General features: G+C 46.2%; 1 protein-coding gene across 1 annotated transcript in view; it reads left to right on the top strand.

The window, feature by feature from the left end:
- ADGRB1 (adhesion G protein-coupled receptor B1) overlaps positions 1-24,086 on the top strand; it is a 211,657-nt gene that overhangs the window by 76,263 nt on the left and 111,308 nt on the right. Inside the window, exons 12-16 of the mRNA XM_054191453.1 lie at positions 4,196-4,304; positions 5,243-5,386; positions 8,702-8,777; positions 12,771-12,873; positions 14,073-14,116. Coding sequence (XP_054047428.1) covers positions 4,196-4,304; positions 5,243-5,386; positions 8,702-8,777; positions 12,771-12,873; positions 14,073-14,116 — 476 coding nt within the window. The remainder of the gene's footprint in view (positions 1-4,195; positions 4,305-5,242; positions 5,387-8,701; positions 8,778-12,770; positions 12,874-14,072; positions 14,117-24,086) is intronic.

The raw sequence follows: 24,086 nt of genomic DNA, 5'->3' as shown, positions 1-24,086 counted from the left end.
GAGTTGAGCTTCTGGTTCTGCTCAGCGTAAGCTGAGCAAAGGTTCAGTTATATTACTTTATTTCTCTCTTCTCAAGGTTGGGGGTCCTGCTGAATAATTCTGTGGCTAAACCCTTGTGTATCAGGGGAAGGTGTTGTTTGTTTTCTTATCCATGTCTCATTTGCCCCTTACCTCTTCTGCCCCAGTTGAACTCTCTGTTTGGGCTTGTGTGAGACCTATTCCTTGTCGCTTTCACATTCTTTTGGTGAGCTCTTCGGCTTCTCAGTGCTGTCATCTCACTACGGCCTTTGGGGATTGCATGAGAGTTCTGCCTCAGATGAGCAGCTCTGGTGGATGGGCCCATCCTAATGTCCATTCCTTCCATGTTAATTCCTCATTATTGCGTCTTGGAAGAGAAACACCAGCACGCGTTGGTCTCAAGCTTGAAAAAAAAACGTGGACAAGGAATATAACTCAGCCTTTGTGAGAGATCAGTCCTGTGGAAGGTACCCAGAGGTGTGAATCAGAACTTGGGAGCTCCTTTTGAACCAGTGTTTGCTGCTACAAAATTCCTTGGAGAGGTCTCGAAATATGAAATAATCAAGAAAAAATCACCGAGCACAAAAAAGCAACCCAGAGTTCAGTTATACTGACACCAACCAGGGAAGTTCTTTGGGAAGAACTCTTAACAACAGGTGCTGTCACAATTGTTGGTAGTCCAGAACGTGAGACAGAGACTTGAATACAGTTTCTTCATGCAACAGAAACTCCACCAGGAGCCAAGTAGCCTTACGAACCTATCCTTCGGCTCTTTTCTCCCTGAGATCTGGTGGCTTCCCATTGCCTTTGGAAGAGTATGACATGGTCTGGCTCCAGGACAGATAATGGTCCTGGGCAACTGGCTGTAGATGGCCCTGCTTGAGCACGCAGGTTGGAGCAAATGACCTCTGAGGTCCCTTTCGAATTCAAACATTCTGTGATTCTGTGAGTCTGTGACCAAATACTCAGTTTCAAGCCTATAGGTGTGTGAACATATTTCAGCACAGAGCAAAGGAGACTATCAAGTTGTCATGACAACAGGGAAACCCTGTTGATCCCCTTAAAAACAGCTGCAGCTTACGCTCTGTGTCAATTTATTCCCACTATCTTTCCTTACACAATCTGCTCTTTACACCTATAGATAGATACAGCCCAGCTTGCTGCCAGCACCACCGTAACCTACACAAGGAGTGGGACCATCATGGGGAGGCAGTTTACCTGGTGCGTATTTTAGTGGAAACTGAGATAACAGCCAACACAATGACTTTAGGACACGGAAATCTTCAGGCACTGGATGACAATGGACATTTTAGCAGTTTCTGTCCTTCTCCCTCAAAGCTGCTGGACAAAACTCATACCCCATGTTTTGCAAGATGAACCTGTTCTTTTAAAACAACATCTTTGGGTCCTCATTAAAATTAAACCCAACTTTATCTCAGTCTCACATCCCAATGTTCTGCAGCCCCCCAGGCAGAGGTGTTGTTCAAGAAAAATAAAAAACAAAACAACACAGAAAAATATTCAGAGAAGGACTACCACTTTTTCTGAGGAGATTGTATTGGCCATTATGTGATAAAAGCCTGAAAGACAATGGCTAGTGTAGCCTAGGGTTAATTTAACCTTGTGATTTCGATCTGTAATAGAATATAAAAATAGCTTCCTCACTCACTTCTCCTCCTTACGTGCACACCCACTGTACTGGCAGGGCTTTTTGATCTGATCCTGATACGGTTTTAGTGTTACCAAACTTCCTTCAGCTAGATAGGAAGATACTCATGGCCACTCCTGTGCTCTTTGCCCATACACTCACCAGCTCAGCCTTCCTTCTGCCTCCATCCCATCTTGCTGCCCTACTTGTCCCCAGCTGTCCCTTTGGCTCTGCTGAGACACCTCAGGATGTCTGGATTATGATGAGGAACAAAAAATGCTGTGAAAGTGGTGGAAAAGTAAAATAGGAGATGTAAGGAGCTGAACTGCTTTTCCTCAGCCTCTCGTGGTATTTGCTAAGCCCCCATAGGCAAACGTACTTTGAGGAAGAGACAGGTAGTCAGCAAAGTTCATTTCAGAGGGATTATCTTTTATGAAATCTGTCACTGGAAAACTAGTTATTGTTTAACAGCCTTGTGTTAGCCTGGCAAAATACAGGTGAAGAAGAATTATTGCCAATAACTTTATCACTGGGGAAATACCAGGGAAGAAAAAAGAGACAAACAGACTCCAATACAGGCCAGGCCCAAGAAGCAGTAACTTGGTTGTTTGGAGAGTGAGATCCTGCCAACAAAAAAGGAAAGCACAAAGCTAGACCCTACTCCACTCTCATGAGACCCTTCCTGGAGGACTGTGTCCAGCTCCGGAGTTCCCAAAATAAGAAAGACATGGACCTGTTGGAGCAAGTCCAGAGGAGGGCCATGAAGATGCTCAGAGGGCAAGAGCTCCTCTCCTCTGAAGACAGGCTGAAAGAGTTGTGATTGTTTAGCCTGGAAAAGAGAAGGCTCCTGCGAGACCTTGTAACAGCCTTTCAGTACCTAAAGGGGGCCTATAGGAGAGATGGGGAGAGACTCTTTATCAAGGAGTGGTGCAATAGGACGAGGGATAACAGTTTTAAACTGAAAGAGGGGAAATTTAGATTAGATATCGGGAAGAAGTTCTTCACTGTGAGATTGCTGAACCGGAACAGGTTGCCCACAGAAGCTGTGGATGCCCCTTCCCTGGAAGTGTTCAAGACCAGGTTGGATGGGGCTTTGAGCAACCTGGTCTAGTGGGAGGTGTCTCTGCCAATGGCAGGGGTGTTAGAATTTTGTGATCTCTCAGGACCCTTCAAACCTAAACCTTTCTATAATTCTATGATTTTCTGGATAGGTTTATCTGATCTGGTGCGAGATTTGACATTTCACTGTGGAGGTCCTTTGGTGTAGCTGCTTCAGTGGAGTGATAGCAAAATTATCTGTCCTGGTCTGGGTAATGTTTTATGTGCTCTCTCTCAGTAGGTAACATATACATACCATCAGAAGTAGTCCAAATAATTATGTTTCTCAGGCCAAGTATCACAGTACCTGAGCATTAGGGAAGTCTGAAGCTTGGTAATCACAGAGTCACAGAATGGCCAGGGTTGGAAAAAACCTCTGGAGATCATCCAGTCCAACCCCCTGCCAGAGCAGGGTCACCTAAAGCAGGTTGCACAGGAACACATCTAGGTGGGTTTTGAATGTCTCCAGAGATGGAAACTCCACCACCTCTCTGGGCAGCCTCTTCCAGTGCTCTGCCACCCTCCAAGTTCCTCCTCGTGTTGAGATGGAACTTCCTATGTTCAAGTTTGTGCCCGTTACCTCTTGTCCTGTCACTAGGCACTACTGAAAAGAGCCTGGCCCCATCCCCCTGACACCCACCCTTTAAGTATTCATAAGCATTGATAAGATCCCCCCCAGTCATCTCTTTCCCAGACTAAAAAGACCCAAGTCCCTCAGCCTTTCTTCATAAGAGAAATGCTCCAGTCCTCTAATCATCTTCATAGCCCTTTGCTGTACCCTTTCCATCAGCTCCCTGTCCTTCTTGAACCGGGGAGCCCAGAACTGGAGCTCAGAAAGGCTCTCAGAATTTGACAAAGGGCAAAGTTTCAACATGAACACATGTTCACTCTGGCTCAGTGTCTCTGGATGTGCAATTGCAAATGCCTTTGGCTTGTTGACAGCCAGGTTGGGCCAAATACTCCAGACAATGGACTTGGAAAGAAAGTGGAGCTGCATTAAATCATGGCTGCTAAGAGTCTGTCCTAGTGTGTTTCCCTTCTTGCATTAACTGTGGGAACAGGACCATAGTGAACATCAGCATATCTTATCTGCTCTGGATGGGGTTGTTGGTAGTAGAGGTAATCCTAGGGAAGGAAAGGAGATGGGCAGATTACCTTCTGCTCCAAAGAGTCTCAGATATTTCACTTTGTTTTAAGATATTGCCCTCCAACCTAAGTTTTACCAATGTGAATGCCATATTATTTTTTGCCTTTTTTTTTTTTTTTCTAGGACTCCTTTTAGGATTTCAAAGTCCTCATTCTTTACAGCTCCATAATATTGCATTATATTCAGTCTATGTTTCCAGTACACGCGTGAGGACAGAAACCTTTTGCCTCAGACAAACTTGCCTTTAGTATCCACACTACTAAGTATTCTCCCTCTCTCTGCAGATAGGGCCAAATGCCAAGGAGTTGTTCAGGCTTGTGGAGGATTTCATTGATGTCATCGGCTTTCGCATGAAAGATTTCCGGGATTCCTACCAAGTGACGGACAATTTGGGTGAGTTGATTTGCACTCCCCATGTTGGGTAGAGACCCCGTGAAGCTGTTATTACTGTGCAATATGTACAACCTGGGATGTGGGGAGGGAAGGAGAGAAGGCAGCAGGTGGTGGAACATTAAAAGGTCTGGGGAAAGACGTGGATGATCATAAGTATGGGGTGGCTTTTCTCCAAATAAGTTCGGACTTCAGTGTGAAGAAAGATGTGTCCATGGAGAGATCTGAGAGATATTTATTAAACCATGAATGGAGAACAGATGACAAACTGGGCAGAATTAGTTGCTCCCTTTAATTTTTTTAACACAAGAGCTGTGCAACAACTGATGAAGTGATCAGGCAGCAAGAAAACATCAGGCAGTGTTTGATTTATGCTGTATGCACAATCACAGCATGGAACTTGTTGCCAGACAATGTTGCAGAAGCCAAAAAGTACAGATGGGTTCATGATGGGATTAGGAAAATGCACAAAGGAGAGGTCCATTGGTGGCTGTTAAAGTTGATGGTCTGGATACAGCCAGACCTGTGGCTGTATCTGGATACTGGCTGAGGAAGTCCTGCTGATTGCTGGAAGCTAGGAGGACAGACCAAGAAATGTCTTGCTCTGCTCTTTCTCACGCTTCTTCTCTAAGCAGCTGATGTTGGCCACTCCTGGAGACAGGACACTGGAGTAGACGGACCCCTCTTCTGCCAGGTTTAGTGAAGGCAAGTCCTTTTCAATGAACAGAAGCAAGAGCCCTTAACAGTCATTAACAGTTAGTGTCATCTTCCTTCATGCATAGACATTACCTGAAGATAGCATCACTCCTATAGCTGTCAAGATCCAGCTTCATTTGTTCCGTAATCTGATTTCCCACTATTGCCTCCAATGGGTTTTTCAGCACATGGGAATTTATTGAGGCTGGTTTTGCTTACCGGTTTTATTTCTTGCTTCCCTCTAGTCCTCGGCATTCACAAACTACCTGCCAATGCAGCAACTGACATCACCTTTCCCATGAAAGGCTGGAGGGGCATGGTTGATTGGGCCAAGAACTCGGAGGACAAGGTCACTGTCTCCAAGAGCATCCTGTCTTCAGGGCTGACAGGTAGGGCACAGCCAGGACACTCCAGAAGAACATCTCTTCATTTTCTAAGATAGGTTACTTCCATTTGGCTGATCTTCAAATTCTCCTTCCAGCTCAGCTGGATTTGCTCACAAAATCTTGGTCACCAAAAGCATTGCTGTGTTCAAATAAGGCTTTCAGATGTGGCCTGACCAAGAGTCAAATCTAAACTCCTGCAAAAGTTTAAGGAGTGCCTTGATGTGGGTGTATATCCTCTCCTAAATAAGCAGCATATTTAGAAAAGAGCAGGAGTTCTCACAAAAACGCAGGGCGATACTGCATTGGTGGTTGTTTCTTCCAAGGCTTCTGAACCTGGGAAGAAGTAGAAACATCCCTGTGTCTGTTGGGTCCCTCTGTCATTGATCCACATGGGTGCTGAGCTAAGTCTACAATCCTCTGCAGGCCATGTTGGGTGCTGAAATGAGTCTCTTGTGACTCCCTGAAGACGCTGTGTTGCCGTTAATGGTAGAGAATGGTAGTTGTCTCTATGAGTACCATATAAGATTGGTTAACTAGGACAAGAAAGGCAGGACCAATAGGGGTGTGGTTCTGCCACCTATCACCATGGCCTTGTAGGCAAATGATGCTGTAGATGGCCTCCATGTAAGGGTAAGCAGCTGGAGGGCAGCACCTCAGGCGGGGTCTGCTGCATGGACAAGCTTTGCTAGATTGTGGTTTTATGGCAGTTGTGTGAAATGGCCTGTCCTCAGAAATGAAATGCATAGGCATTTATCACTGAGGTCATTGGCTCCACAGCAGCGCATGGATATGAGCCAGAGTGTGAAGGTGGGACCGCTGGGTGCATCAGTCAAACTGGCCTCACTGCCAGATCTGCGAGGAAACCTGAAGGGTTCTGAGATGCTCTGATGGAACATCCAGCCGTTACATGGCTGGGAGTCCCAGGAACCAACACCTTCTCACCTTCTGGCAGAGAGCCTTAGCATTTGGCAGGATTAAGCTCTGGGTTTTAAAAATCAGGACCCTAAACTGTGCCTATTGTGGGGAAATAGTGAGTTTTCCTTCTAGACTCCCTAGTGCTGTGTGTGGCACTAGTGGCTTTGAGAACCAAGCTGCTGGCTGCTGCATCAGGCTGTGGTTTCCTTCCCTGGGACTGAGACATGAGACTGTGAGTTGTTGCTATCAGAAGACCTTTGGCCTCTTCTTGTCATACCAAGACCTCTTGTCACGGGTTTCCCTACTGGGGATGGAAACAACACAGATGACATTTCTATTTTGGCAATCTGAGGCCAAGAACAGCTAAGTGACACCCCCAATGGTAAACAGTGAGTCACTGGCAGAGCAAGGACCACGTCCAGCACTCCTTGGGTTTTGTTGTGCCTTGAAGACAACATTATTGTTCTGGGAGGGTTATTACAGCTTGCTTAAGGAGGTTGCCAAGCCTTCACCTTTGAAAACCTTTAATCACTTGTTGGACTAATTTCTGGCACCAGTCATAGGCAGAGCTGATCCTGCTCTGGGGCTGAGGGCTGTCTTAGAGACCTCATCTACTTCCCCATGGTGCTGTTTTCCACATTTCTATTACAAGCATCCTCACACTGAGCTGCTGTAGGGCCCCCGAGCAGCAGTTACTGTGCAAACAAAAGGCGACATCTACCCCAAAGTGTCAATTTTGCATATTCCCTCACCTCTCCATGGTGTCCTGTTCCACCCAGGACTGTACTGCCTCTGCCTTGTTCAGCATCCCATGCTGGTGCTCTCTTTCCGAGGGCTTACATGATGATTAACAGTGGAGATGCACCTCTATCAATTTTGATCCTTGCCTTTCCTTAGCCACAGGAAATAGGGGCAGCTATCCTGAGCAAAAAGTGATGAAGACAGGCAGCTCGATGAGACCAAAACCAGATCCCTTCCCTGCTGGGACCTAACATTGCACAGTTGATTTCAGTGGGCCAGTACTAATGTACCTAGTTGGGTGATGTGTCTCTTGGTCTGCAGGCCTTGCAAATACTGCTGGTGAGTGAACATCACTGGGGAGATGTTACATAGCTAAAATGCAGTGCTGTTTCAGCTGGGTATCACGTCAGAGGATTTCTTTTTTGTGTACCAGGAGGGATGGACAATTGCATTATTACAGATCTGTCCCAGACCAAAAGAGACAAGCCTCCACCTCTATTACAACCAGGATCCTTTGCCTTCCTGGGAGGGTGCTGTGATAACCCAGCCTGTGAGGCTTAGTGTTTTTCTTGCTCATGTTCTCACAGGAGCACACATTGCTTCTGTAAATGCCCTACCGCATCCTCCGAGCACAAAGGGAAAACTCTCTTTGAAGGCAGCAGGATCCCTGTTTGCATAGGGATTCACGGGAGAGGACAGAAGACTGTGCCGGCTTTCCTAAAGAAGCAAAACTTATGCAATTGCTCTGTAAGCCTGTCTGTCAGCCTATCCTAGTTAGGTTTTCACCAGCTACCTCGCTTGAGCCCGGTTTGACAAAGAGGAAGAGAGACATGCAGAGCTGTGTGTGCCCTGCACTGATGGAGTGGGTACAATCTAAGTTCAACCTCAGTACAAGACATCCGAGAAGCTTCATATTAGGATGCTTCCCCAAGCTTCCTCAATTCTGCTTTTCCCCCAGCCACTTGCTTTTTCCTCCTCCTGAAAATTCAACCGCAGGGCTACCTCTGTTGCATGTGCTTTTTCTGGGGAAGTTCTTGCTTTTTGCAGCTGGACACTGTGAGACAGAGGAGGAGGTGGTGGAGGAGGGAATCACGTGACATGCCCAGAGGTCACACAGATGATTCAGAGGCTCATCTGGGACCATGGCCCCCATGCTCTCCTGAGGCAGTTCATGAGTTTTTGGGTTAAACTGGGCACAGTGGGACATCTCCCCTTCTCAGCTGCCCCTGTCAGCCCAAGTGCAGCTCTTCTCTCTGATGGCTTGATAGCTATGGATGGGTCCAAATGCCTCTGGGTGGCTTCAAGAGACCTTTTGCCGCTCTGCAGATTTGCCCACTGTGGTGCTGTTGGAGAGATTAGTGGGATTTCTGAATGGAGGAGCACCAGGCCAGTCATTTGGGATGAATGAGCCTTGCACAAGGGCAGACACCTGGGGCACCAAGTCACTCCAAAGGCACTGAGCCCTTCCTTGGGATCAATGGAGACCCAGTGTGGTGACAGCAGGCACTACATTCCACCATATTGGTTCTGGTATTGGCTATGTCCCAAAAGAGACCATTCCATGAGAGGTTTAATCCTGTACCTGGGTGTCCCATGGGGACAAGTGACATCTCAGTTGTCTCAGTGCTGTTGTCTTCTTCCCTTTACTTTGGTGTGCTGCAGAGACGGGCGACTCCTCTGTCTTCGTGGTGGGGACCGTGCTGTACCGGAACGTGGGCAACATCCTCTCCCTCCAGAGGTAAGAGGGGCTGCCTGAGGAGGGTGAGGAACTGGGAAATTACCAGGCTTTCCTGATGATCCATCTGGCTGCAGAGCCCTGGTCTTCCAGGGAAATAGCAAAGGTCACTGGGTGCGATAAGACAGACTTTAACTTGGCAGTGCAAATATTTTGACCCCCATCAACTGATGTTGCATGTTCGGGTGGGGCCAGGCTCATGCACCACAGACATTGCTTACTGAAAGGGGCAGGAAGTTTTTCTCTGCCTATGTGCAGCAACGTGCACCCCAGATATGAGGGTAGGCACAGTGCTGTTGCCACTGTCACACCCCTGCCTGATATCCTTTCCCCTCCGGGAACAGATTCTCACACTTCCCTCCTCATCACGAGGGATTTTGGGGGGCTTGATAGATGGGGGATGCTCAGCTGTCCTGAGCCTCCCAAGCCACTGGGGAGCTGCCAGCCATGCTGAGCCCTCTGAGAGCATCACGGCAGAAGAGGAGAGGAGAGTAGCAACATGCCTGGCTGCACATGTCTACCATATTCCCGGTCACTGCAAACCGCCTTGGGCACCGAAGCTTTTGTGTTCAGCACTCCCTTTCCTTTTCTTCTCTCCTCTCCCTTGCTATCTTGCTCTTTTTTTCTGAAGCTGGTACTGAGGCAGTAAATTAAGCATCCTAAGGCGCCTTCTAAATCTGTTCTGCACTGATTAGCGTGAGCCCATTTACCACAAACACCGGGGCATCTCTCCTCACCGATAATCATTTAAATACCTACAGATTTAGCACTGGCAATGGCAAAAGAGCTCCAAGTGAGTGCAGAGAGGAATTAACAAGCTAGCCAACTGTATTCTGTAATATCTTCTATTACAGCACTGGGAATTAGATCAGAAGGGCAATAAACATCATTGGCTCAAATGATCCAGCGGTATTTCAGCTTTCTCTGGCTAAGCAGTGAGTGAGCTCTGAAAACCAGCAGCTGCAGCAGCCACAGCCTCTGAACAGTGTTCCCGTGGGAGATCTGATTTAAGACTTTACTTAATTAAAGGACAGTCCCTCTTTTAAAAAATCCAGAGTCCTGAATCACCTGTGAAGATTAAAAGGAAAGAAAAAAAAAAAAAAGAAAAAAAAATGAAAAAAAAAAGAGAGTACCTCTTACTTCACCACTGTGCAAATGAACACAGAGAGAAAAAGGGGAATGTCTTTAAATAACCATATACCTGTATAGAACCTGCCTATGGGATAGAGATATTTCTGACCACAAAGGAGAGCAGCTATTCCTGGGTACACACAAGCAATGAGGACCCAGATCCCGTGTTTGACCACAATGATTCAACACCGAGTGACTTTTTCCTAAAAGAAAAAAATGTAGATTTAACTCAGCAACCAGCACCAGCTAAACTGTTCCTAATTATTCCAATTTACCTCCCCCAAGCAGCAATTCCTTATCTGAGCCACACATTGCTCTGTCCCCTCTGATCCAGGGAGCCCCATGGTTCTTGGCAGCTGTGACAATTGAGATGGGGTACACAGGATGCCTGATTGTTCAAGACGGGGAGGTGAGCTGTGCTTGGTCGTAGGTGAGTGCTGCTGCAGAGAATGCGTTCAGCAGTTGGAGACTCAACAGTCTGGCACCTGACAGCCCTGTGTACCAAACAGCATGTTTACAGCTGTTTGCACATTCTTTACTGCCATGCAGGAGCCCTCAGAGCTCATCTGACCTCCTGTCCAAGTCAGATCTTGATGCGGTTTTTTTGCTTCCCAGAAGGTGTGTTGTGACATGCTTTTACAAAAGACGACTCACCTTCCTGAAAGATTCCCTGTGATGCTGAATCCCTTGCCTCCCCCGGCAAACTGCTCAGATGCTTAATTACCTGCTCTGCTAGGAGACTGTCTCTTATTTTAAGGTTTAAGTGCCTGACTTTCACTTCCAGGCACTGGGCCTTTGGGTGGGTGACTGAGAAGTCCCCCACATGCAATGAGCTGTCAGACATGCCTTTCAACAGAAATCTTTTATTTGGTTTTCTAGCACCTGGATCAATTTTGTGTCTCTCCTTTGAACTGTCTCCCCTGTTTCCCCCATCTTGAAGTGGAATTGAACCCAACAGCACAGTGGCATCCTGACAAGGAGGGGTGCAGAGAAAAAATGACTGCTTCACTTCCTTGTTCCTGCGCAGGATCACTTCTGTCCTTTCTGTCACAGCTCTTTGCACTGAAGTCAATCTCCTCGGGTACATTTTGGGTCACAGCTCCCTGGAGCAGAGCCTGTAGCTCTGCATGCAGACCTTGTGCTCTCTAAGCTCAGATGCATTTCCTGACTCTTGGATGCACTAGGACAACTTCTGATCGGGCTGTGACTATGCAAATAACTACTCTGTGCTAACAACTCACTGAAACATCAAATACTTCTCCTGGTTTTGCTTACTGCACTAATCCTCATGTGGTCCACAGCCTTCAAAAGGATATTTCAGTGTCATCTAGGTTGTTCATGCAAATACTCAACAGCACTGCACCAGAAACTGACCCTTACAGACCCAGCTAATAATGAAGACATGCACTGGTGTTTACCTTTCAGCAGCTCCTGGTTTTAGCTTACCTACAGCTGCCTACAATTCAAAGCTTAGAGTTGATATTTACTCCCATTGGCTTTCCCCTTTGCTCTTCCTTTGTAGATTGATATTTGTGCTTTATTGCTTCTTTCTGTCTTTCTTTATGTCTTTCTTAAATTGTTCTGGTTTTGTCTTTATCCTGCTGAAATAATGTTGTTCCCTCTGATGTTGGTGGAATAGTGGCTTTCTGAGCATCCACTTGCACATCAGCAGATGACTCCAAGGTTTTTTCTGTTTCTTTTGGAGGTTTTTTTAACCCACTTGCTGTTAAGCAAGGTCAAATCTTTTCCATGTAATTATTTTGTAAAAGGATGATAAGACCCAGAAAGAAAAGTGAAATATTTTGCCAATGTCTGTAGATTTGGTGGAGATTTGGATGGGGAAAGATTTCTCTTGCCCATGGGTGCAGGAAGGGCTGGGAGCAGCCTGATGGTGGGTTACATCTCTACTACCCATTCCTTCATGGTAAAGTTAGAGAGGCAGTGTTTTCAACTGATGGTTGAAACTTTTGCTTATTTAAACACCCAAGTCTTTTCCTACTGAAGAAACACCATAAACCCCTTTGTATTTAGATGTCCAGGGAAGTGCCTACAAAGGGTTTGGTTTTCCAGGGGGCAGGAACACAAGTATGGGAGATAACTTCTCCCTTATTGCCTCTTCCAACAGCCAAATCTCCTAGGGCTGCCAGATTTATTAGAGTATTTGTCTGGGTACAGACATTTAGACATCCACATGAAAGGTTTGGCCTCTTTCCATTTGCTTTTGATCCTCAGAGGATGGAGATATGTACCAGTGCTTCTAGTAATGAACTGGACAGGATGACATGCCACCCCATGGATATGCTCTCAAAGGCCACCATGCCCCTGCCCAACACTTACTGCAGTACAGATTAAGTCAGCCTTTGAGAGGAAAACCAGTTGTGAGTTGTTGGGTTTTTTTAGTGTTTTGGGGTTTTTTTGGTTGTTGGTTTTTGGTTTTGTTTTTGGGTTTTTTTGTGGGTTTTTGTTTGTTTGGTTGGGGTTTTTTTTGTTTGGTTTTTTTTTTTTTTTTTTATGAAAGGACATGAAATGAGCTCTGTTTCTTCACGTCAGCAACAGAAAATGGGTCCAGGACCATTTACTTACTAGGTTAGATACAGCCTTTAAGTCCAATGGTTTTAGGTGTCTATGCGATTATAAAATGATCTGATTCCTGGAGGAATAAATGTAGAGTGTCTGTGAGGGGAGCTCAAAGGGCAGAGAATGGGGTCTATCTGCAACAAGTGTCTTTAATTGTATTTTAAAGTAATGGGGCCAACTCCTTCTGCACTAAACCTTGTAGCACCAGTGACTAATGCAGTGGGATTCATTGCTCTGTGGAAGTCCCTTGGTCCCCTCTAAAACATCTCTTTCCCCTCTTCTTCCCAGGAACAGCACTGTTCTGAACTCCAGAGTCATCTCTGTGACTGTGAAGCCATTTCCCCGGTCTCTCCTCACCCCTTTGGAAATTGAATTCTCCCACTTGTACAACGTAAGTCTTTTATGGGAACCTGCATCATCCCTCAGCTGTGTTTGCTTCTGCATAGCCAGAAAGTGTTGGTGCAAGGAAGGAGGTGGTTTTGCTGGGCTACTGAGACCTCTTTCCATTGCACGACCCTTCAATCTCCCTTAATGCAGGCTGTCAAGGCACTCAACTGCCACCCTGGGACTGGGTTTGTGTTGGTGTCCTGTTATTGCTTGCTGCCGAGGATGCACTGTATGAGTCAGCCTTGCAAACCTCGTCTGCTCTGTACTCCTTGCTCAGGCATTGCCAATGCAGGAGGAGGGTGACAGCGCTACTTGCACTGGGAACACAGGCATACCTGTCCCAAATTCACACCGTTTTCATTGTGGGCATGACCATAGGAGGAGAACTGTGCACTCATTAAAAAATGGGTATAACAATAATCTTCCTTGACAAGGGGAAGAGGGAAGGGAGAGGTTGTTTCCATTAATACTTGCAATGTTCTTCGCAGCCCTCAGATACAACTGCAGACATGAGTATTACTGTTCTGATTGGTGCTTTAAAACACAGTTGAAGATCCCCTCCAGGTTCCCCTGCTCAACCCTAAACAGATATATGTGACGGACATTTATATACCCCAAGGCCTGTTCTTGTTGTGGGTTTCAGACATCCTCCCGAGGCTCTGCAACATGAATATTAGATCCGTCATGTCTTTGCTTTGGACTTCCCTGGAAGGATTTTCCAAAGCTAAGACAGTTGCAGCTGGAGTCAGTGGTAAACCTCTTCCAGAGGTCTTTAAACACACCTGACCACCTCCTGCAGGTCTGTGTCTGTTCTGAGTACTGTGTCCTACAAAAGCACATCCTGTATTTGATCCACTTTCCAGAAGGGAGCAGCAGAAGGGTTCTGTGTGAGAGGAGGAAAAGGGAAGACCATCAGTTAGTTGAGTCAGGAAAGATTCAGAGTTGAATCCTTCTACAGTGGTGTTGATGCAGAAGAAACTGAGGCCCATTTTACTCTTGCCTTTCAAGCCAAGAGTGAAAGAAACTTGTCCAAGGACTCAGATCTGTGACCACCCATCTAGAGTGTCACAGACACACACATCATGCTTAGAGTAGTAGAAACTGTTCTACAGACATGGATATTTCATTCTAGTTGCTCCAAATGCTCCATAAACAGCACAGCAACTAATTTGCTTCATTTTTTCCTTTCTTCTCTCCTGGCAGGGAACCACCAACCAGACCTGCATCCTGTGGGATGAAACTGATGGGTGAGTTCTGTGGGTTTCTCTTTACTCTCACAGGCTCATTTGTTTTGTTTTGGTTTGGTTTTGGTTTTTATTTTTGTGTGAAGTCATCACAATTTTAGCAGGGATGTGTAAGTTTGTTGCAGCTATTTTCTGTCTCTACTTAGTTTTTTCTTGTGTCCGCCTTCATGGCTGGCAAAGTCCTTCACCCTGGTGGGGGGTGCTTCACACCTTCTTTCTGCATTGTCTTTTAGTGCCAGTTCAATTGGGTCTTATATTGAAAGATCTGCAATTAAGTGTTGATAGTATAGCCCATGAAGGGCCAGTGTGCCAGGAGCGTCGCGTATCTGTACCAGGGAAACACCCCTCAGTGTCCCAGCAGGGATGTTCATGTGGGTTTCTGCTCACAGGGAGGAGTGTTTGCATTTTCTTTTGACATTTTGGACCCTGGCTTATATTTTGCAAAAGTGGCCTTTGATTTCGACTCTTCCAATTTTGGATTTTCCTGCATGAGGAAAATATGAACTGTGACCCAAGATTGTAGAGGTTAGATTGCCTTAAATTGAGCTCAACGTAGTGCTTGGCTCTCTTCAGTGCTCACTCCAAACTGGGCACCATAAGGAGAGTAATGCAAAATCAGAGCCCACTGTTGCAAATATGGCCTGCAGGGGTGAAGTATGTGTTGTGCTGGTGTGATATAGTAAAATGATTTCTGCACGGATTCCTGAAATGACTGGTGTTGTTCGGAAGATGTTGAGTGCTGTGATTTTGGTCAGCAGAGAAAAAAGAAATCCCAAATTGCCACAAAGTTAGCACCATAAATCCCAGATCGGAACTAGTTGTCAGAAAGTATGTATCTAAAAAAAAATTAAGTACTCTCTGAAAGTGTGGTCCTAAATCCCGAGTGAGCTTGACAAGGATACAAAGTATTTGATTTAACAGTGTTTTTACTTTGCTGATTGTTGTATCTCAGTTTGAGGACCAACCCGACTTCTGCTTACTGTCAGTTTCTCTCCTTGAGATTTCATGCATTTGGCACATACCTCTGCATTTACTATTATTATTTATTATCATTATCTGCAGCATCTGAAAAATGATTCTATTCTTCTCTTTTCGTGCTCCATTAAGTAGTGTATACAGATAGGCGGGCAACATATTTGTAGCCAGCTTACTGTTCTCGTTGGTCTGTGATTAATTCGGCACGTATGAATGGATCCAAAACAAAGCTGAAGAACCCAGTGGGACTCTCTGCTTGTGAAATCACACCCATGTTGTAGCCCAGGGCAGAACTGGTCCCTCTGGGTTGCAGTGAAAATTGCTCCAGAATTAGAAGACGGTTGAGATGCAGGAGCCCCTTGTGTGCTATGCTGACCTCGCATGGCAGCATGCAGGTGAACCTTCACAAAAGTAGTAAAATGGGATTTTATCATATTATCTATGTGCCAGAGAACAGACTGAGTCTGTAGGTCATCCCAGAGTAGAAGGTTGTGTATAGGTGGGCAGACTCAGGAGGAGGCTTGGATTGGAGCTGGCCTGCTCTGCTAAAACTGTTGTCTCTCCATGCTGGAATGGGATTAAAGCATTTGTATACAAATACATTTTTTGGCAAGCAAAGGCAGAAGTTGGAACCGGTTCCCCTCCTGGTCTGCACATCATCTCATTGCTCTTGGCTTTCTAGCTTCTCGGGAGAGAATGTCCAGAAGGATGGAGGTGTTTCCTTGCCATGCTCAGAGCTGGATTTAATTACCTATAGTGTGAGTAAGAAAAGAGTAAAATCCTGTTTGCACATGGCTGGATCTGAGGGATAGGAATGGCATTCAGGCTGGGTACGTATCTTCCAGAGCTGGCACTGAAAGGTGCCTGGTATGAGAAAGATGAAGGGTTGCCCAGTGCTGAACGTGGCTTGAGAAGCTTGAATGCCATTGCTGATCTGGAGGCAAAACAGTGCCCAGTTGAGCATTATCACCTCTGCTTTGTCCTGGGAGGTCTGGCTGCTCCATATACTTGTTCCCAAGTCTTGTCCATTGTTTTTTGTCTCTCTAGAACTGTGGGGTGTTAGGAATGCTTTCAGTTGTTAATCCTTGCAACTCCACGGCATCAAAGGATGGGGTCACAGCTAAGAGTTGAGCAGGCAGTTTCTTGGTACCAATGTTGTGGTTCAGTTGCCAAGGATGGTTTCCAAAACCCCAGCAGATTTGTTGCACAAATATCACTGCTAAGACTCTGCTTTCTGTGTGTGTTGGGGGGTGTGTGCATGTCTGCAAGTGGTTTCAACCAACATTTGCAATCTTAAGCAGTTGTAAAAGTTAAAAATGCTTATGTCAGCAGATTTTGCTAGGGCATGTTCCAAAGCTAGATCCAATCCGAGCTCTGGCAGTGGGAGCTGCCAACCTGTTTGTGCAACATTTTAAAGCTGATTTGCTACCACTTCTGCCTCCTGGGAAAGTCTAATGAAAGACAAACTATGCAAACCCTATTTTCCAGGCCTGAATGCTCACCTGAAAATTGAATGGCATTCTTAAGCTAAGAGGTTTGCATCACAGTTACAGAATCACAGAATGATAGGGGTTGGAAGGGACCTCTGGAGATTATCTAGTCCAACCCCCTGCCAGAGCAAGGTCACCTAGGCCAGGTTGCACAGGAATGCGTCCAGGCGGGATTTGAATGTCTCCAGAGACAGAGACTCCAACACCTCTCTGGGCAGCCTGTTCCAGTGCTCTGCCACCCTCAAAGGAAAGAAGTTCCTCCTCATGTTTAGATGGAACTTCCTATGTTCAAGTTTGTGCCCGTTACCCCTTGTCCTGTCACTGGGCACCATTGAAAAGAGCCTGGCCCCATCCTCCTGACACCACCACCACCCACCTTTTAAGTATTTATAAGCATTGATAAGATGCCCCCTCAGTCTCTCAGTATTTCTTTTTCTCCAGAATGAAAGGACCCAAGTCCCGCCAGTTCTGGATAATTGTTTCCTGTTTGGAGCAAGGATTTTTAGGTTACACCCTGGACCTGTTGCCTGGTATGTGGTAGAGATAATGGTGACTCTGAGCCAGGAATTCCTGACGTTCAGCCACACTTATGTGGGTTCCTCTTTTTGCTCCCCTCTTTTTCTTCCTGCCACCCCTCTCTTTAAAGTGGAGGTTTTCCCATTGATTAATCTCATAAGTTATTTGTGCAAGTCACAAGAATCTCAGTAAATCCCATTTCCCAGCTCTGAACAATTTAATGGCTTTACAACTTTATTTCCCTGTTATTCACCCTGCCATATTTCTGGTACTGCCCAAGCCAGCCTTCTGATGGTGTTGCTTGCTCAGAAGATACTGCTGTCTCTTAAGCTTGCTCTTTTGCAGGGTCTCCATGATCCTGCTCCAAGGTTGGCAGGCCAGGGGAACCTTCCTTATGTTCACCGTCATCCATCCAAGGCTGTGGATCTTGGGGATCCAAACTCCACCTGATTCCAGTGAACCAGCCTCTGGGTTTAACCCCTCGCAGCCGATGTGACTGAATGGGTAAAGAGGCAGGAAACTGGAAGCAATCCTCATGTGAGAGCTCCTGCCTGTTACTGCAGCCACATGAGCTTCCAATCCCATCCATAACATGCCACGGCCCTTTAAAGGCCACTTAAAATCCATGGGCCGTGAAGGGTTGAACTGTAAAATTGCAATTAGAAGGGACAACTTTCATGTGGCCATGTGCTTCCTCCATGACAGAGTTGTTGAACTAAGCACTTTTTTAAAAAAAAAAAAGACCAAAAAAAAAAAAGGGAAGAACCCCTGAGTGTTCATTCATTTGCATTTAGATAGATATTTAAGCTTGTAATATTAATAATGGATTTTTGATTTATTAATCCCAGCCCCTTTGAGTGACTGTTAGATTCGTGGGTGGCACCTCTCCATCTCTTTTCTCTTCCTCTTGCCCCCAACTCTTCATGTCATGAAATAAGAGGGGAGAAGATCAGGGACTAATTTCTGTTGTGTTGGGTGCTGCAAGTATGATTAATGAGCTCAGCACCAGCTGGGTAAATTGAAAGTTGAAATCGGAGAATGATTTGGGATTCTCTGGCTCTCCTCCAAGGGTATTCATCTGGAGTAATTATTAGCTGTTTAGCTTGCTGCAGTTAAAACCCAGGCAGGATCTGGTCTCCTGCTCCCTCTTTCTCCTGCTGGAACAGAACAGAGGGTGTTGATGGATTCAGTCATCTTATGTGCTTTCATGTTCTTATGCATCTCCAGATTTGTATTTCTCTCCTGACTTGCTCTGGTGCACAACAAGGATGCCATGTGGCAAGGGGAACTGAAAGACTGTTGCCAAAATTTGTTGTTAAGATTCACAGCATCGCTTCATGGCTGCAGTGGAAGGTGCAGGGATAATTTGTGTTACAGAGCAGTCCCGCCACCCCATGGGACAGATGAGTCTGTGCACTTAGACCTCCAAAGCTGGGTTTTGGCGTTCTTTGTGCATGAGATCAGGTCAAATGATGGGGACTGTTGTGAGATGAAAGGGAACAGACCCAAGCCATCAGGCGTCTGCAGAGAGACCATGGAATCAGACTGACTGTCTGCTGCCATACATAAACCCACAGCCACAGGTGAATGCTAATTCTCCCCTCCAGCGTCCCCTGCCTTGGTGACAGCAGGGACCAAACCAGCTAGCTGAGTCTTGCACTGGATCACGTTGCATGAGAGAGCATTGTGCCATGTCCCATAACTGCAGAGACTGTGATCCAGCAGGTCTGCATTGCCAGGGGACCTCTCATCCCACAGGGAATGCCGGCTTTTAGAGGAGCTGCCTGGCTCCAGCCACCAACTTTGCTCTGCTTCTCTGTCTCCCAAATGAGCATAATGATTACTAGGCACTATAATAATTGATCTTGAGAGGCCTTCCAAACCTTCACAAATATTTGCATAAAAGGCTTTTTGCTCTTAGAAGAGAAAGTGCCCCAGGAGTTTTGATTCAAGGACACTCTTACCTTCCCTTAGGAAAGATCATCTGTTCCAGTAATTAAAGCCTTTAACCTATCTAACTTAGGAAATGCAGACCGCGCTGTTTAAGAAGGTGCCCCATGTGTAGCAAGGTTAGGCATGGAGAACAAGACGAACAGTGCCTCAGCTAATGGGGCAAGGCTAAATCACATCCTCCTGGCTCTGGGCTGGATCTGATGCCCAGCCGAGGTCAGGCAGAAATCTCCCCCGAGGGTTTGCAACTCCACGGAGCAGTGTTTTATGATGCTGACAAACAAAGTATGCTCTCAATCTGTCCCCAGTTGAAGACTTGCAGGATCCTAAAATATAGCTCACAGATGCTGAGGACAGTCCTGTTCGTGGGCTCTTTTCAGACAGGAACCACTTGAGGTGCAGGGTGTATATTGGTCAACCATCCTTTGAGGGGCTGGTTGATAGAGCTGTGTGAACCAAGGGCTGGAAGACATGAAGGTGATCACACAGAATTGCAATCCACAGGGAGAGATCTGCAGTGTCATAATAAGTTTGTGGGGGTGTCTTTGTTTGTTTTCTCTGGAACAACTCAGAGGAGCCCCAAAAACATCCTAGAAGAAGGTATTGCCTGTCAGGCATCATAATTTTTCCATAGGGTAATTGGGCTCTTTGGTGTGTTTATGGTCCAGCTATCCCATGAGTCTTGCAGTGCAGCTACTTTGCCTGAAATTCCTGTTTTCACGGTTGGTTGTCCAGTGTCTAATCTACAGAGTCCCAAGCTGTCCAAATTCCTGACTGCATGTCATACATGTTTACAGCAAAGTTGTGCACTTATGCGTGGTGCAAGGCGGCGTGAGGAGCAGGACACCTTGTAGGCTCCATGGGCTTCACCCTACTTTTTGAAAGCCTCTGATGCACTGGATAAAGAGAAAGGCAGGGAGTTTTCTTTTCTATGCTTTCTGTGACTTTAATGCAATCTCAGTCTTGGTGGTTACTCACTGGTTTCCTTTGGAGGGCATGTACAACAGGTCCATTTCTTCTACTACGCCCCTCCACCAGCGAAACATCACAGAGGGGTCCTATCTACAGCATCCCATGGACACTTCTTGCTCATCACATCAGCTGATCCATCTCTCAGTGCCTGTCTTTTGAAGAAAGGTTTTCTAAAGTAGGGAAACAGCTTCACTTTTCTTCTGTCCATCACCTAGTGCATTAATGGCCCTGCCAGAGCTGTAGATCAAGTGGTGACACAGCGTGTCTATGCTGGCAAAGATGGATGAGTCCCCCCAGGTACAGATAGGGAGAGAATCTGTTGCAACCCCAAAGTCCCATGAGAAATCAGTGCATTTCTCTCCTCTTTGAAGCTATGCATGACATATAAATTATATATCTTCTACTTCAACACTCCAGCTGGCTCTGAGGGAGCAACATCGCCAGTGACATGCCCTTCATGTGATCCCATGCAGGGTGTTTGTGCTGAGGTTTGCCAGTACCCCTGTTCCAGGTCTATTGCCCTTAACTGGCATCTTCATTTTTATCTCTACCTGCAAATGCTGCCTTTCCTGAGTGCTCCTGTGGAGGTACTGAGAGGATGTCTGTGAAAGAAGAAAACATTGTGCTTGCTAAGCCTGTCTATGCAGGGGCATGCAGGGAGGTTAATCTGAATATTCCCATTAGTTCCCCTGTGTTAAACCCAGTAAAAAGTACCCTCAAATTCTGTCTGACTGCACTTGCAGTGTGCAACTGGGCAAACTGAATTATGGCCCCAGGAGCCCCTTTCTAGCCCTGAATGAGAGTAGACAAAATGGGGCTAATGCAGTAAAACCCAGTCACACCTCTGGAGCCCGAGCATTTAGCTCCCTGGCTCAACCTGGGCTCTGGGGTTGATGGAAGCACCAAGCAGAACTGCTTCCAGGGAACTATTCTCTTCTGCCTTACCCCAAAGCCAACCTTTCCCTGGAAACACCTTGTCCTCTGGACTTCCAGGTGCTACAGAGAAGAGATGGTCCAGCTCCTGGTTAGCACAAAAGAGCTGTCACAAGGTTCCAGTGGACCACAGGGCTCTGCCCATCCCCATTCAGGAGAAGAGTTGCATTTCTTTGTCCTTTGCTGAGCTACTGCCCAGCAGTCAGCATTGTCTGTGGGACCGGCAAAACAAGAGTTGGCTTATTCTCCAGTGTCTTTCACTGCACAGGATGCAGGAGAAGCTGAGCAGCATGATACAGGGCTTCTGCTGCCTGCCAACAGAGCACGGTTTAATGGCTTTCGACAGAAGGGAAAAGGGGGAGAGGAGAGAGGATTCAGAGGCTCTGAATCAAATGCTCCGGCTTTTCCCTTGCTTCCCTAGTAAAGAGGTCAGGACTATGGGTGGAATAAATTAATTCCCTTTACAGAACTAGCAGAATCCAGACAATGAGACCTGGAGGATGCTCCCACTGGGAAGGGGAGTTTGGTGGTGTGATTGGCAACCTCAACTCTATGCTCAGTGTGTACTGTGAGCCAGAGCACCATGGAGCTCAGGATGACTTGCATGTCCACATGTGTGTGTGTGTTACGTATTCATATAAGGACGCACATGCAAAATATATGCAAGGATATAAGAGGGTGAATGTGTGGGAACAAGTGAGTTCTGATGCCCGAGTGTGAGTACAGACATGTGCGAGTGTGTTTCTGTGCACAATCAGGGCGGCAGGGTGTTATAGAATCATAGAATGGTTTGGGTTGGAAGGGATCTTAAAGATCATCTAGTTCCAACCCCCTGCCATGGACAGGGACACCTCCCACTGGACCAGGTTCCTCAAAGCCCCATCCAGCCTGGCTTTGAACGCCTCCATGGATGGGGCAGCCACAGCTTCTCTGGGCAACCTGTTCCAGTGTCTCACTGCCCTCATGGTAAAAAATTTCTTCCTGATATACAATCTAAATCTCCCCTGTTACAGTTTGAAGCCATTATCCCTTGTTCTTTCACTACATGCCCTTGTAAAATATCCCTCTCCAGCTTTCTTGTAGGCTCCCTTGAGATACTGAAAGGCTGCTATAAAGTCTCCCTGGAGCCTTCTCTTCTCCATATTGTTGTTAGTGTGTTAGTGTTGAACATACGCATGCGTGAGATATGCAGGTATCTGCAAGTACAAGGCATTATGTATATATAAGTTTGTGTGTGAGCAGCACAAAAGTACATGTGCATGTGTAAAAACATACACAAGTACCCAGAGAAGGCTGTTAACCCAAGCCATCCTTCATTTGTGCAATGAGTTTCCAGCTTCACATGCACAATTGTCCTTTGAGTGACACAGGACTAATTTGTCTTCTAATGCTTGGGAAAATTGCACTTGTAGAAGACTCCAGTGTCTGAATTTGTGAAAATATTTACTTTATAACCAGCTATGGTATGTGGGTTTCAAGGTCTCAGTGTTTTTGAGCTCAACAGGTGTGAGGATGAGGAGGAGCAAGTCCCAGCACTTGACCCAAACTGCACAACAGGATTATTTCATTCCATGGGGGGGTTGGACTAGATGATCTCCAGTGGTCCCTTCCAACCCTATGATTCTATGATTTTATATTCAATGTAAATTGGAAAGTTTTCTGTGAAGTTCTTTCTTCCTTGATGGCTGTGATCCAGAGAACTTCTTGCCCTGATGCCGAACCCCTGAACCCTTCCCTTCCACCCGAAGCCGTAGCGCTCCCAGTGTCCAACACTTGCTATCCCCTGCTGGGAGTGCACAGCTCCATACTGACAGAGTTGACTGAGTATAATCCTTGTATATTTTATATTGGTATTGATATTAATATTGTCTCTTTAGTGTTACTAATGTTAATTATCTAGTCTTATTCTACTAAATCTGTTTATATTTCAACCCTTGGGTTTCCTTGCTTTTTCCCGATTCCTCTTTCCAGGTTGGGAGGGGTTATCAGGTGATAGAATAATTGTCTAAAAAACAATAAAACGTTGTAGGTTTCTCAAACCATAACAACAATATATGTTTAAACACATGCAGGAGTACAGAGTGTTTGTGTGTGTGCGTGCAGGGGTGTGTGCACACACTAACCTCTGCGCAGCATGCTAGGCGTGCCAGACAGGGGTTGCATGTTTTGCCTACATCTCTGCCCGCTCTTTATTTACAGCTGTTTGCTCTGAAGCCACAATGCCCTTTTCTTGTATTCCCTCTGCAGATGGGAGGGGTTAGCTTTAGCAGCCACGTGCCTTTCTGTGGCCATCTGCCATGGAAGTGTCAGGCTGCTGAGGGCTTTTGGTGGCATGTGTTAAAAGTCCAACTTGACTTCCCAGGTTGCAAGAATGGAGTCCAGGCCCACTCCCTGGTGCATTTCTGCTGCATTTCACTCGATTCTTGTCTGTGTAGTACCTTACATGTGCTGAGAATTTAATAACACACTACAGGCATCTGTATGTGCTGGTGGAGACCTCTGATTCACAGCTCCAGGCCTTTAAGTGTGGGGGAAAAAAAGGAAGGTGGGGAAACTTGAAGCCTACCCTTGGTGTGCTCTAATTCCAATGACTCAATAACCAACAGGGTGCAGCTTTGAAGCAACTTCAAGGCAGGCTTAGGTGCATACAGGAGAGACAAACAGCTGCACAACCGGGATGCTGAGAACCCTCTGCATGTAAAATTCAGAGTAGAGTCAGTGTAACTCATGTACTTTGCTGGAGTGATTTTATTCTGCCTTTATGAGCACAAGAAAGCCTGTCTGGATCCAGAGCAGGACTTCCCAGATGGTTCAGTCTCTAAACCTGTAGATCTTATCACCATCCTGAGGATATAAGATCTGTACCCTCTTTTTGGCTTTGCTGGAAGCTGGAGGCTGAAGAGCAGCCTGTGCGTGATGTGAGGAGGGTGTGATATGACCACAAGTACCTCAGGGCCAGGTTTGTCTGAAACACAGACCATCAGCACTAGGTAGATGCTCAAGCAGGTTATGTCCTATGTGTCTCTGTTAAGAACACAAGAAAAAGTTTCCCTGTCAGGCTCAGCTTTCTTGCAAGACTCAGGTAAGTTCAGATGAACTTCTTAAAATGCCTCATTTTTGAATGACTCCATGAACTA

This window comes from Rissa tridactyla, chromosome 2 (genome assembly GCF_028500815.1).
Source record: "Rissa tridactyla isolate bRisTri1 chromosome 2, bRisTri1.patW.cur.20221130, whole genome shotgun sequence".
NCBI classification, from domain to species: Eukaryota; Metazoa; Chordata; class Aves; order Charadriiformes; family Laridae; genus Rissa; species Rissa tridactyla.
Note: the sequence above shows the minus strand (reverse complement) of the source record. Positions and strands in the feature narration are given on the sequence as shown.